The sequence below is a fragment of the Nasonia vitripennis genome, chromosome 5, assembly GCF_009193385.2.
Source record: "Nasonia vitripennis strain AsymCx chromosome 5, Nvit_psr_1.1, whole genome shotgun sequence".
Taxonomy (NCBI): domain Eukaryota; kingdom Metazoa; phylum Arthropoda; class Insecta; order Hymenoptera; family Pteromalidae; genus Nasonia; species Nasonia vitripennis.
This window is the reverse complement of record NC_045761.1, coordinates 24,029,963-24,043,137: the sequence shown is the minus strand read 5'-3', so window position 1 is coordinate 24,043,137 and position 13,175 is coordinate 24,029,963. Positions and strand designations below refer to the sequence as shown.

Genomic DNA, 13,175 nt, shown 5'->3' with positions numbered 1-13,175 from the left:
TTATTTTTCGATCAAAAAGTGTTACGTGTGTTTAACATAAGATGCTTGACTTACTGCACGTGCTCTACTTTATAAACAAGACAAATACACATATTAAGGTAATTAAAAGGAATCAAACAGATCAGCACAGCATCTCATCCTATCTCTTATCTTTGCGAATTGACTATCTCCATTTCTACTCTTCGACCTCATCAACATTGACAAAACGGACTTGCCTACCGGGATGCTTGTTTCTGATATGCGAATAAACCTGGGAGGTCTGCTTGCTACGAAGATCGCAATACGGACACTTGAAGCGTGGCTTGAAGCCACACTCGTAGGTGTAGTGTCTCTTCAAATTGCTCTTCAGGGTAAATCCACGGTTGCACTTGGGACAGTAGTATTGCTTTTCTCGCCACTGTGGACGTTTCATAGAGGCGGCACGACGACCGGAGGTGCGCTGTTTGGCCGTTTCATCGACGTGACCGACTAGTTCTTGGACGTCCACGAAGTTGCGGAAATGGTCCAGTAGTGAATCTGGAAGCAAAGTTGAAGGTAAGGTTAGCGAAAGGTTATCTGGATTTGTGGAGAAATTATGGTTCGTTGTTGGGACCGAGATGAGTTGGTCCTCTGTTGCTAAGTTACGGGATTTTTCGAGGGTTTATTAATCAATCAATCAAAACTCTTTAATCAGGATTATTATAAGCTTGAGCATACGTGTTAAATCATCAATCAAGCTAAAATTTATTTTTAATACTCCCCCGTATATTAATCACTCAACTTACGGTCGATTTTGCGATTCGATAGATCTTGTGCTTACGTCATTTCTCAGTTCTGTGCTATGATATACATCACGACATGCAAATTCGTGACTTGGTGCAAGTGATAGTCATCCAGCTTTACGTTTCGTGCTGATTGTGCACAGATCATACGCCAACATCAAAGTATTATCACACAAATTCAATGAATAATTTTTATTTATAATAAAAATGATTTTTTTTACAGAATGTACTATGAAATCTTAAAATAAAAGGTCTTATTTCTGTGATCCGTTGCTTGAAGCGATCCGAACGATGCGAACAGTTTTGCCTTCGTGACACTCCACGTGATGCATCTCAACGGATTTTAATAGTTTGCTTCGAAAATCGCAGTAGACGCAGCGGTATCTCGGTGGTCCACCACACGACTGTCTCATGTGTCGACGCAAACCCTTTCTCGTCGTAAAAGTAGACGGACATTCCGAACAGACTACCAGCTTTGGTCTTCTTGAATATTCCCGTCTGGGCGTGCATTTTGGAACAGAAGGATCATTCAGTGCGTATTCGTGATCCAGAGCAACGATCGTCGAAATGCTTTGAGGAGCTTTTTCTGAAAATAAAGAAAAAATTAGCTAATGTGAAAGGACGGTTTTACTGGGTAGGAGGGGATGCTTTTTGGTACACAGTGTTAAAGCGAATGATTACTTAGTATACGAAAGATTGCGATGGAAGATTTTAGATTGACAAAATTATTCTTATTAATCATATATGGACATTGCGACGTTGCTGTTATGTAAAAATGAATTTCAGAAAGAGGATATTAAGTTATCCACTATGCAGTGACTGGTACTGACCTGTGAAACAAAATATGTTTAACAAAGAATGATTGCAGAAGAATATTTTTTCGTCGAAACATTTTCATCAAATTTTAGTATAGTCGCTTGAATGCGAGTATAGTTCTCTTTATTTTTACTTTTTCAGAATCTTAAGAAACTGTCATTATCATTAACATAATTCACAAGAATATTTTTTTGTTTTTGCATTTGCATAACATTTATCATATTCTATTAATAAATCTATGTTTCAATATAAATATCTGAAATATTTTTCGTAAAAAGAAGCGCAATTAAAAAAAAAAATTACACAAAAATAACCCCGATAACGCCTCTTTGTCGACTTTTTACATACATTTCGCTGTAAGATTCGTTCGAAATATGGTCTCTAGAGGAACTGTTTGGCTATAAATCCAAAAATTAGCAAAAGCTAGACCAGTAATTTCTAATTAGTCTTTAGATTAGGAACATCGTTAGCGTGTAATCTCTATAGACGTACACTAATTGTCAGAAGAAGAAGAATTTTTTCTTAATTATTACAAAACAAATCGTCTCTCCTAGGAAAACACATCCTTTACATCCTCGCTTGCTGAGTATCAATCGCATAAATCGCGCTATCTTGATGCGTGTTTTTTATGTGGCAGTAGATGTGCGATCGGTGCTTGGCTATGTAGTTGCAGTGAGGACACTGAAACCTGGGAGCTTTGCCACACTCATACGTAACGTGTCGATGAAGTCCGCTATACCATCGGTACGTCTTGCTGCAGTTCTGACAAGTGTATGTACCTCGAGGTCGTTGTTGGAGACCGGATCGATGACGAGTAGCTGGTTTGTTGAAGCCTGAAAATTAAAATTAAAGTTTGTTAGTGTGGGTTGATGGAGAAGCAATTACGTTTTGAAAATTTCGCAAAGACTCTGAGTGTTAAGTACCTGATAGACATTTTAGAGCCTTTACAAAATTATGCGATTAGTAAATTGTGTAGCTGTTACATATATAGCCACTGATGACTGTCTACTTGTAGTAAGTAATTTTTTTTATCAAGTATAGAATGTCACTGGCTTTTCATAATTTGATTTTAGAACATTTAAAACAGACAAAAGACAAAAATACTTTGAGCTGAAAAATCTGGAAAAGAATGCGAAAGGAATCTTAATTTATTTATTTTTTTAAATTATAATTATCGGGTGTGATTTGCAAAAAGTCAATCACTTCATAAAATTATCATAGATTATTTATTATGTACATACATATACACAAGTCTTAATCTAAAAGTTGTGCTTGCACATAAAAGTTAAGATTCACCTCACGCAGCATCGCACTGCAAAAATAATCTCCACATTGGACTAAAAATGATAAAACTCGAATGCATCGAATGAATTAAAGCTAATCTTTGATTTTTGATCCAGTTGCATATCCACCCTTATCTTCTTGTTCTCAAAAGAACTTGTTCACCCTGACCTGCGACCTCGGATGCCACCTTCGGACATGCCTGTACATATTGGACGATTGATTGCCTTTCATGTGGCAGTAGGGACAGCCGTAACGTGGCGGTGGTCCACATTTGTGTTTATAGAGATCAGCGATTCGTCGAAAACCGGCGCTACAGGCGTTGCACACGTAGTTCGTCACGTCGCTGGTATCTGCGATCCAGTTGGCATCTGTAAAAAGCGATATCGTTCCGTTAGTGACATGATTTCTTTTTTGAGGGTACTGAATTTGTGGTTTGGAACAGCTTAAATTATAATAAATATGTACACATTTTAAAATGTTTTTATCAGCAAGTGTGCAGGAATAACAACAACGACTTTTCAACTTACGGTGCTTGACTTTATTTACACTTTGAATAGCAATTGCTAAAAATGTACTTGGCTTGGTAAAATTTTAGGCACTTTTTACACAATTTACAGGTTATTGTTTCTTAAAATACTGATATTTGAGAATAAGTTGCCATAATATTCTATATAAAAATTTCTAGATAAAATTCACATAACGAATCTTTAAGTTGATTTGATTTTTATGCAACTAGAGTCAGAGTAATTTATCAGTAAGATTACTAATAATCTATGTAAAGTTACATGAAGTACAAACGTAATACCTTGAAATTCTAAAAACACGCAATTTAAGTTAAGTAAAAACTAAAACGTAATTTAAGTATTAAAACTATACAATAAAAAATCTCAAACAAGAGTTTAACATAGTCCAACATCGAACGACTTTTTATGCTTCCGAAGTACATGTTTATGCAGGTTGGACGTGTATTTCGATGAGTAGCCGCAGTAGTTGCAACGATAACTTGCAGTTTTTCCGTTGGGCTCGTGTTCGCGAGTAAAGTCATGAGATCGTGCATGACGCGCCAATAACTGAGTTGTAACAAAGGGCCGAAGACATACGTTACAGGTGTACCACTGGCTGGTTACATCAAAGGGTCCTGCAACAGAGAAAACAAACCAGATTTTTTATGAATATAAAAAATTGTTGCGAATGAAAAAATCTAGTGGGATAATTAAGGACGACGGTAGAGCTGATATGCTTGTGTTTTATTTATACAGTGAGGAGTTATTCTTTTTACTGGTTAATTCAAAATTCAAGGATTAGTTCGCTGTAAAAATCAATTGTGTTAAAAATCGAAGGTTTCTTACTTTTAAGATTTTGCCATGTCTACGGAGATTTAGCTGGTATAGAATAAGAAATCCCTTCGTTACAAAATACTGTTTATTCCAAACGTATTTACATATCGCATGTACACAAGCTGTAACATTATTAACGAAAACAAATCTCTCTCGTTAAAAAGAACCGACTGAATGTAAGTTTATGATAATAAATACTTCGTCGAACTAATAAAGCTTCACAAGTGTCACAGGCCTATCAGGATGCACGGATCTCACGTGCTGATAAACATTCGACGTCTTCTTGCTGACCAGCAAGCAATAGGGACACTTGTACCTCGGCGCCTTTCCGCACTCGTATCGATAGTGTCCAAGCATCGAGTCTCTTCTGCCGTAGCCGTTGTTACACTTGGGACAGTGAAACTTGCCGGTCTGGCTGTTGAAATGCTGGTACTCGCGATGTCCCAGATTAGAGGCTGATAGCTGCAGAGGATCTCGTCGTCTCCTTCGTACAGTGACTGGAAGCAAAAGATGAAGGGAATCAAGTTAGCGAGATGTCGACGTCGACACGAGGACAATTTGAGTGCGTTCATGCGTTTGAACATCGTTGTAAATATTGGAATCGAAAATAATGTAAATATATTGAACGAGAGAAGGTAATTGTGAACCGTACCTTGGATTGACTTGCGCTCGTTGCGTGAAAATGATATACATGATTGAATAACGTATAATAATTGGCACACGTACACGAGTAACTTGCAGACAAACTTTTTATTACTCGATGAAGGAATTTTCGTTTTTTTGTCGATTAAATTGAACATAATATAGTTACATCTAATAAACACAGTCATATACATACTAGCAGCCTAAGAAAAACACGATTGAATAATCAGCTTACAATCGCAATTTTCGCAATACCGTTAGACTGATCCTAACATAGGTAAATAATGATACTTGACATTTTATATGCATTTATAGAGTATCGAATCAGTTTTTGAACTGCACAATCTCTTGTGGAAATAGCTAATCTTAAGCAATAAATTTAACAATAGATTTTCAATCGATTTAATGTCCAAGACTTAATATCGTGGAGCAGTTCATATTTGACAACTTAATACTAACTGTAAATAACATGCAAAACTATATAAATATTTTTCCATCCAACAACTTTCAATATAATCGATAATCTTTTTGACTTTGCATTCAAAATCTGATGTTACAGACAATAAGTTGCTCGGGATGAATACACCTAATGTGGTCCTGTACACCAAACTTTTTCTTATTGAGTTTCCCACAATAGGGACACTGGAACCTCGGCGGTTTGCCACAGCCGTACCTGTGGTGAGCCAACATCGCACGGCGAGTACCATAGGTTTTGTTGCAAGTAGGACAGGGATGCCGTTCTACATTCGAAGACTTAAACCTGTTGTACCATTGTTTGGTTCGAATTTGATGCTGCTGATACGACGCACGGTGCGACCCTACCAAAGAGTCTGGAAATCTGGTCGGGTAATCTGGAAGTAGAAGTAGTTTCGGTTAGTTCTGGTTTATTTGCTTAATAAGCTTGTGGAGCGTTTCATCACGAGATGCACATGTTTGGCTGCTGTTAAGAAATTAGACCGGTTGAGAGTTAATGAACAATTTAATGTTTATCGTACACCTTAAAAGCAATTCATACAGGTGATAGTATGGTGATTTTATAAAGCATGACTTGTATTGAATTTACGATGTTTTTATTCAATACTGTACGTCCCATAATCGAAAGCATTATAAATATATATAGTACAACGTAAGTCATTCGCTAAGTATGCTTAACCAAAGCAGTTCACACTCTTTTATAGCCAACTACTTCAACCGATTTCACTCATTCCCAGCAGCATTTCTCGCGTTATTTTTGCATATCCGCCTCTTCACCACCTTCCCTCGGATCACGTCCATACAAGTCTGTTCCTTTCCACTGTGCATCCTGCGGACATGCTGGTAGACACTGGTCGTATGCTTGGTTACGTAGGGACAGTAGCAGCAACCGAATCTCGGCTGCTGTCCACATTCGTATCGCGAATGCCGGTACAGGCTGTTGTAGACACTGAAAGCTCTGGAACACTTGGAGCATCGAAAGTGTTTGTCCGAAGTCAGGGACCAGAAGCGCTGCTGGTGATCCGCTTGCCGCCAGTCTATTACTATGGGACAGAGGCATACGAGGGTTAGACAGGGGTGGTTGGGCTTTGCGGGGAACATCGACAAAGTTACGGTTCATGCTGATCTCATTTGACTAAGGCTGCGTTGATCAACGTATGGCTACTGATCATTTAGATATTAAAATAAATAGTGAAGGACTAATGCTAAGTATATGATACAGCGTTTGAGTGTGATGAGGTATATATTGGATAAAAAATTTTGGTTTTTCTCGAAGACATTAAATTTTTAATTCTAATGTGACAATTCGTGGCTAGATGTTTGGTAAGGCAATTTCTAGCGACAAAGCTATGCGAACACTTCTTTGTATTTGGAAGTTAAAGGAAATATAAGTAAGGTGACATGTACTTTTTTCTAAGATTGCATCAAGCGTGGTTGGAAGCTTGCTTTATTTACATATTTTATTTAAGTAGCCACAATTTAATATTTGTTATTGTCATCTCATCTAAACTGTTCGATCCACTTATCTCATAATAAACACTTCATCAACCCTGCGAGTTCATTACGTATCGAACTTCGCAGCCCTCGTGCTTAATCCTAATGTGCTTGTACACGTTGTTCATCCACTTGCTCAGGTAATCACAATAGGGACACTTAAATCTTGGCTTCTGACCACACTCGTACTTTACGTGTTGAGCTAGACCCTTTTCATAAGTAAATCCCGAGGGACAGTTCGGACACGGAAAGTTCTTTGGCTCCTGCCATCGTACTCTTGAACGTTTCTTAACTGTGACATTAAGTTCTTGTGGTACATTTGATGAATTTGCGTCGTAGTAACCATCGATTGGCCGAGCATAATCAGCATAGTTATACCACTCTGTAGGCAAAAAATACACAGTGTCAGTCAAGATAAATAATTCGTGTGCTGTGCTACTGTTCGTATGTGTGCTTTCTCTGTTGGTTGATCTGCGTGATAGTCAAATACAAATTATATTGGAGTATACATGCGTTTGTGTTTGAACTGATACATACATGCTGTCAATAAAATAATAATATTCATTTAACATTTGAAAATCTGAAATAAAACGAACAAATAATCTAAAACGATGAATCAACAATTTTCATCAGTTAAATTATCTTTTTATTAAATATATTTTTTATATATCGTTTTACAGGAACTAGGCAAGTGGATGCGTGACATATTATACTCTGTAGCAGAAAATAAACTATTTTCGTATACGCTATTAACATTGTAGTAAGTATCATTATACTTGTTTAAATTATAAATGGCAAGTATGTTCTATGCTAATCTATTTTTTAAATTAGCAGAGTATAGTTAACATGTAGACTTTTTTCTCGAAGAGTTATCGGCGCCAAGCCACGTATTGCATACTTATACAATAAGTACAGCTATTCAAGATCATTTTCAGTCTTATTGATACAAAATATTTGATTAATATATAATTACATTGTGGTAATTAAAATTTCATCACCTTTTTAATTCTATCAAAAGCTTTCAGAATCTTATTATACTTATTATTATTAGAATTTCAGTCACATGTAAAGCCAAAGTTCCGAAATGAGCCCTCTAATTCAAGAATACCATTCTTACTACTCATCCAACAGGATGTAAAATCAAAAATAGAATACGAAATCACTGAACAGCCTCGTGTCTCAGCAAATCGTTACAGTAAACTTTGAACCCAGGGTGAACTTTCCTGATATGCTTGTAGAGACTAAACGGCCACTTGCTTCGCATACTGCAATAGGGACAAGCGAATCTGGGCAGTCGGTTGCAGTCGTACTTGATGTGCTGGACCACACTGCTTTTGGCAGAAAAGCGTTTTGGGCACTTTGGGCACTGGAATTTCTTTGGTGTTCCTCGGTAGGTCGACGGGTCGTCAGGACGACGGCAAGGAATAGGCAGCTCGATTATGCTGGCCATGACTTGCTGGCGTTCTGTCGATGATATGATACCCCGACGACGTCTATATAGCAGAGGTTTAGAAGGATACGTGGCTGTGACTGTGTACTGCCAAGCTGTGAAGAAACAAAGAAATGTAGCGTGAGCCTAAGTGAGGTTTTGAGTTAGTGGGCTGTTGGGTTTTTTTTCGGGGAATATTTTCACATCGTGTGATCTCGCCTGAACAGTAATTCTAAAACAAAAAATGGTAATAATTTTTCGTACAAAATAAAATAGTTTAACTTATAGTCCGTATAGGAAGAAAATCTTTGTCAAAGTTTATTTAACAATTTGATTTTATTCAGATGACGAGTATTATCAAGAAATGAAGTCATACATTGGTCCCAAAATAATATAAATAAAAAAGCTTTGGTAAAAACGTAATAAAATATATCCGTCATATTGCGATTAAAACAGTCGACATTTCATTCATTTACGTCTGTTGATTTATATCTATAACATAAATTGGCTGATTCCTGTGCACACCATTCACATGGCGCTTAACGTCTGGCTTCCACTTGCTACGATAGGGACAATAAGGACATTGATAAGCTGGTTCACGTCCGCATTCCTTACGCAGATGACGACGCAATGAAAATTGCGAAGAGAAAGCCGACGGACAGTTGAGACAGTTGAAGACCTGACTGGGAGTTTTACGCTGACGACGAGTAGGCATCAATGGATCTACGGGCAATAAAACTAAAATTTTCCGTGGTTAGTTTAATAATTTGAATTCGAATGCCTGATGTGATTTGCGAGGATCAACAGGCTTGACAAAATTGGACTTTTTAGGATTTTTTATAAACTTTATATTGTTCCTTGAGGAAATCTACATAAACGTGTACACTTATGTAGTAGTGCTTTTTACAACTCAATCATCGAACTTATTATTGTTAAATCAACTTTACATACGAACTACAAATTGTTAGTTTACGAGCTAGTTCAGCAAATTGTAAAAAAAGTAAAATAGAAATTCTATATTTTTGTGAATAAAATTCCATCAAGCGTTACATTCTTCATACAAATATTTTTTATTGTTTAATGCTTTATAAAACAGTTTGCCGTAAGTTGATTTATGATATAATCATATGCTTTTGTATTATTAATAATTATTAAATGCTTGAATGCGCCTTCTCGAACGCAATACTTTAATTGAGAAATTTATCCTTTATATCTCAAAGATACGTTAAGTATTCAGTCCATATTTGCATCTGATACACATATTCATAATACATACTCATCGCAGTACAGTTTGTTAACAAATAAGAAATTATGTGCAACTTATGATCTAAAATTAAAAAAAATTCTAACGAGATCAAAAAATATATATATATATATATATATATCCTTTTTAAACAAATAACATAAATATAATACGTATAAAATTTATCGTATAAGTAGGCCCCTTTCATAAATACTTTTAAAAAAACTATAAAAACCAAAATACTATGTTCTGATAGTTCACTCTACAAGTGATCCAACAAAATTCTCTAATCAACACTTAAAACAAGTTCTCAAATCCCTGTCTTCCCAAATCTATGAAATATACTTCTCTGCCAGCGTGAATTCTTCTGACGTGAGCTCGTACATTGGATTGGTGTCGAGTTCGGTACTGACAGTAGGGACACTGGAATCGAGGTGGCTGACCACATTCGTATTTTCGATGATAATAAAGGTTACACTTTCGGCTGAAAACGCTGGGGCAGTCGGTACAGGGAAAACGTTCCGTTTGATCCTGTGATTGGGGGTGCTGACGTTGGGGTTGAAGTAAAAGGTCGAGGCTCTTCGACTGCTGGGGCCAGACAACTGGTGCCAGGTTGATATCTGGAACTAAAGAGATAATGTCAGATTTGGGTGAATTTGAAGGTTGGGATTCTTAGGTTTTTTAAGAAAGAATCGAAAAGGGATTAGGTGAGGTAGAGTTTGGAAAGGATACTTTGTTAAATGTTTTAGTATATATACAAAAGTCATAAGTTTTATAGACTTTTATTCAAAGGTTTCTTTCATTTTTATATTAGAAATAAACCTTGTTCGCAAAGAACATTCCTAGTATAGTGTTCTTACACCTATTTATGTATAACGTAGCTTATTTTTGAAATTTTTTAAATTTAACGAGTACTGATCACGATATTTTTCTATTTACTATATCGTATTGATTATACCTCGGTCAATCGCATTATTCGATAATAATAATAACAACTTTAAAAAAACAGCAACAGAAATGTACATTTTGTATGATTGATTTGAGCATAAACTTTATATAAAAATAAAAAATATAAAATTCTTAGTATTAATCCCATAAATTCAAACTAAAAACCTAAATACTCGCCTCAATTTCGACACGACTTTTGTTTTTACGATTTAAAATAAATCAGATTTTTACAGATCAGGGTGAATAATCTTTAAATGTTGCATAAAAGCAATCTTGCTCTTTCCCTTGTAATCGCAGTGCTCGCAACTAAAAATATCAACTTTGACTTTACAACTTTTGACATGCAACCTCATCTTCTTCACGTTAACAATCTTCTTCGAGCAATACGGACATTCATAAAATCCTCTGCTCTTCACCATGCCATGCACCTCCTCCTCGTGCCGCTTGATGTCCTTGTATTTCCGAGTTGAAAAGTCACAGAGTGGGCACGAATAACTCTTTTCTTTGGCCTTGCATTTCATACCGCTGCAGATCAACTGGTGTTTCTGCAAAGACCTCATTTGTCTAAACCATTTGGAACAGTGAGAACACTGGAGGTTGACTTCAGGAGAGGTAGGGGTAGGTGGAACGCCTGGGAGAACGTTGTGTTGAAGGCGTTGATGATCTCGTAATTCGGACCAGTCGTGGGTCACGTATTCGCAGCCTGGATAGGTGCAACGAAAGTCTCTACTGCAACCGTAATAAATGTGATATCGTAGCCTGGTTAGCGTCGAATAGTTTTTATCGCAGAGGCTGCACATGAAACGAAGACGAATCTTACAACTACCGCAGTTTCTGTTCTTGCTCTTCGGGTGTGCTGATTTGCGGCCGCAATGCGAACAGAACAGCAGTATTCGGGTCGAGGAATCTGAAACAAGCGATGGTTTAGGACGGAAGTTCATCGAGATGGAGAATGGTTGTGATAAATTGCTGAAATTACCTGACGAAACTGACATTCTTGGCAAGACTACCTTTGAATTTGTTTGATAAGACGTTGATGGTTCGTCGTAATGGGAGGATGTAAGCGTTCTGACATCTTCAATTTTAATTTGTATGTCTTGGTCCTCTGATTCTGAAAATAATAATGAATATATTGTCTTAGTAGATAATGACACATGTCGAAGAGTATTCACTAATGCAAAAATGTACTATTCAAGGGCGTACCGTAACCGTGAGACGCGTCCAAGTATGCGAAATCATCCGAGCTTACGTTAGTCTCTTCTTTGACAAAAATTTTTTCCATAGATGTACGACCTGTAGGGAAATTTATTAAGTACACGTTACTAATATACTTAAAAAATGTGGAAACAAGTGTTCTTAAATAATTGAAATAATCACCTGCATCAAAACTCTGTAGCTGTTTCGAATCTGGCTTCTTTTCATCGACGTCAGATGAATCATTGTCTGAAATGCAACATATTTTTATTATCTACGCGACTTCTCCCTCCTCAAGTAATCTGATCGGTGAGAAAAATCTCACCTAATATTATAACATCTTCATCAGAAACCGCGTTGGTGTCCGTTTCATTCGCCAAGTTGTCAGCTGAAAAAAAAAAATTACGGTTAGAAATATTCTTGAATTATATGTTGTTTTGTGGAATTTGTCAAACATCCATTATTGTGTGTAGGTTCAAAAGAAAACCTTAAATATACTAGCAGTAATACCAAGTATTGTAATGTTTACAATATGCTTATTTTATTGTATACAAAATATGTTATTTCATATTACAAAGGCATCCTTAAATTAAAGACTTAGAGTTTCCAGAAAATTTTTTTTTGCTTCAAAAGCAACGAAAAAAATACAAAAAAGTGATCGAAAATAAATTAATATACGATCAAGTCAAAACAAAAAATAAAAACTTTAATTTCAAATGCATAAAAAACAGATTTATCTCTACAAAAAAGCTCAATAAAAGAAACCACGTTTTTATTTACACAGAGGAATGATTCTTCTTCATATGATTCGCCAGGTTGTCCTTAATTAGAGACTTGTACCCGCAGTGCATGCATATGTAAATCCTTCTACAATTTTTTTTCATTAAGTGTTTATATAAGTCAGTCTTCGATTTGTAAACTTTCCAACAACCAGCACAAACGTTGTTGTGCTTCTTCGCAGCATGTATCGTGAGAGTATGCGTCTTGCTCCTGGTAGTGTAAGAGCAGAGTCGACATTTTTTCAATTTTTTAAATCTACGACCATTTTTACAGTTCAGTGCGTGCTCATAGACTTCGATACGAGGAAAGTACAGGTGACACTTGGGGCATTCAATCGCCACGTGTTTTTTGGACATGCAAAGCTGGGGTTTACGTCGATTGACGTAGGTTATCTTTTCGCTGCATAAAGATGAAATATTTTCTTTTCCTAAAATATATAATACAAAAGATAATAGTTATTCGATGTAACGTGTGTTAGTCAGATAGTGTATTATCATGCTTTATTCAGTAGGCGTAAAATGGCAAATTCACGTATTTTGCAAATTTTTGAAATTGCTATTTTACGCTTTTTGAATAAAATATCGCATGTAATGAAGGCGTAGACACACAAAACCTCGTGCTGACCAGTAAAGCATGGTATGGTCGACACGTGATTTTACGCCGTTGTTGCATAATATACTATTCAGTATCACGAGACGCAGTTGTAGACGATACAGATTAAGATTAGAAACGTATAGAGAGGACAATTATCAGAATTAGAACAACATATACAT

At 36.4% G+C, this 13,175-nt stretch overlaps 1 protein-coding gene across 10 annotated transcripts in view; it reads right to left on the bottom strand.

Moving 5' to 3' along the window:
- The window catches only part of LOC100123363 (longitudinals lacking), a 280,984-nt gene that overhangs the window by 64,880 nt on the left and 202,929 nt on the right, over positions 1-13,175 (bottom strand). For 2 of the 10 annotated variants that reach the window (XM_031931291.2, XM_032600531.1), the window contains exons 7-11: positions 11,948-12,010; positions 11,806-11,871; positions 11,632-11,721; positions 11,408-11,539; positions 10,247-11,335 (exon numbers count right to left, since the gene is read on the bottom strand). The exons of 7 other annotated variants lie outside the window; for them this stretch is intronic. In XM_031931291.2, coding sequence (XP_031787151.1) covers positions 10,656-11,335; positions 11,408-11,539; positions 11,632-11,721; positions 11,806-11,871; positions 11,948-12,010 — 1,031 coding nt within the window. In that variant the 3' untranslated portion in view covers positions 10,247-10,655. Of the gene's footprint in view, positions 1-10,246; positions 11,336-11,407; positions 11,540-11,631; positions 11,722-11,805; positions 11,872-11,947; positions 12,011-13,175 lie in introns of those variants that run through there. One more of the 10 variants, XM_031931307.2, reaches the window with a different exon arrangement.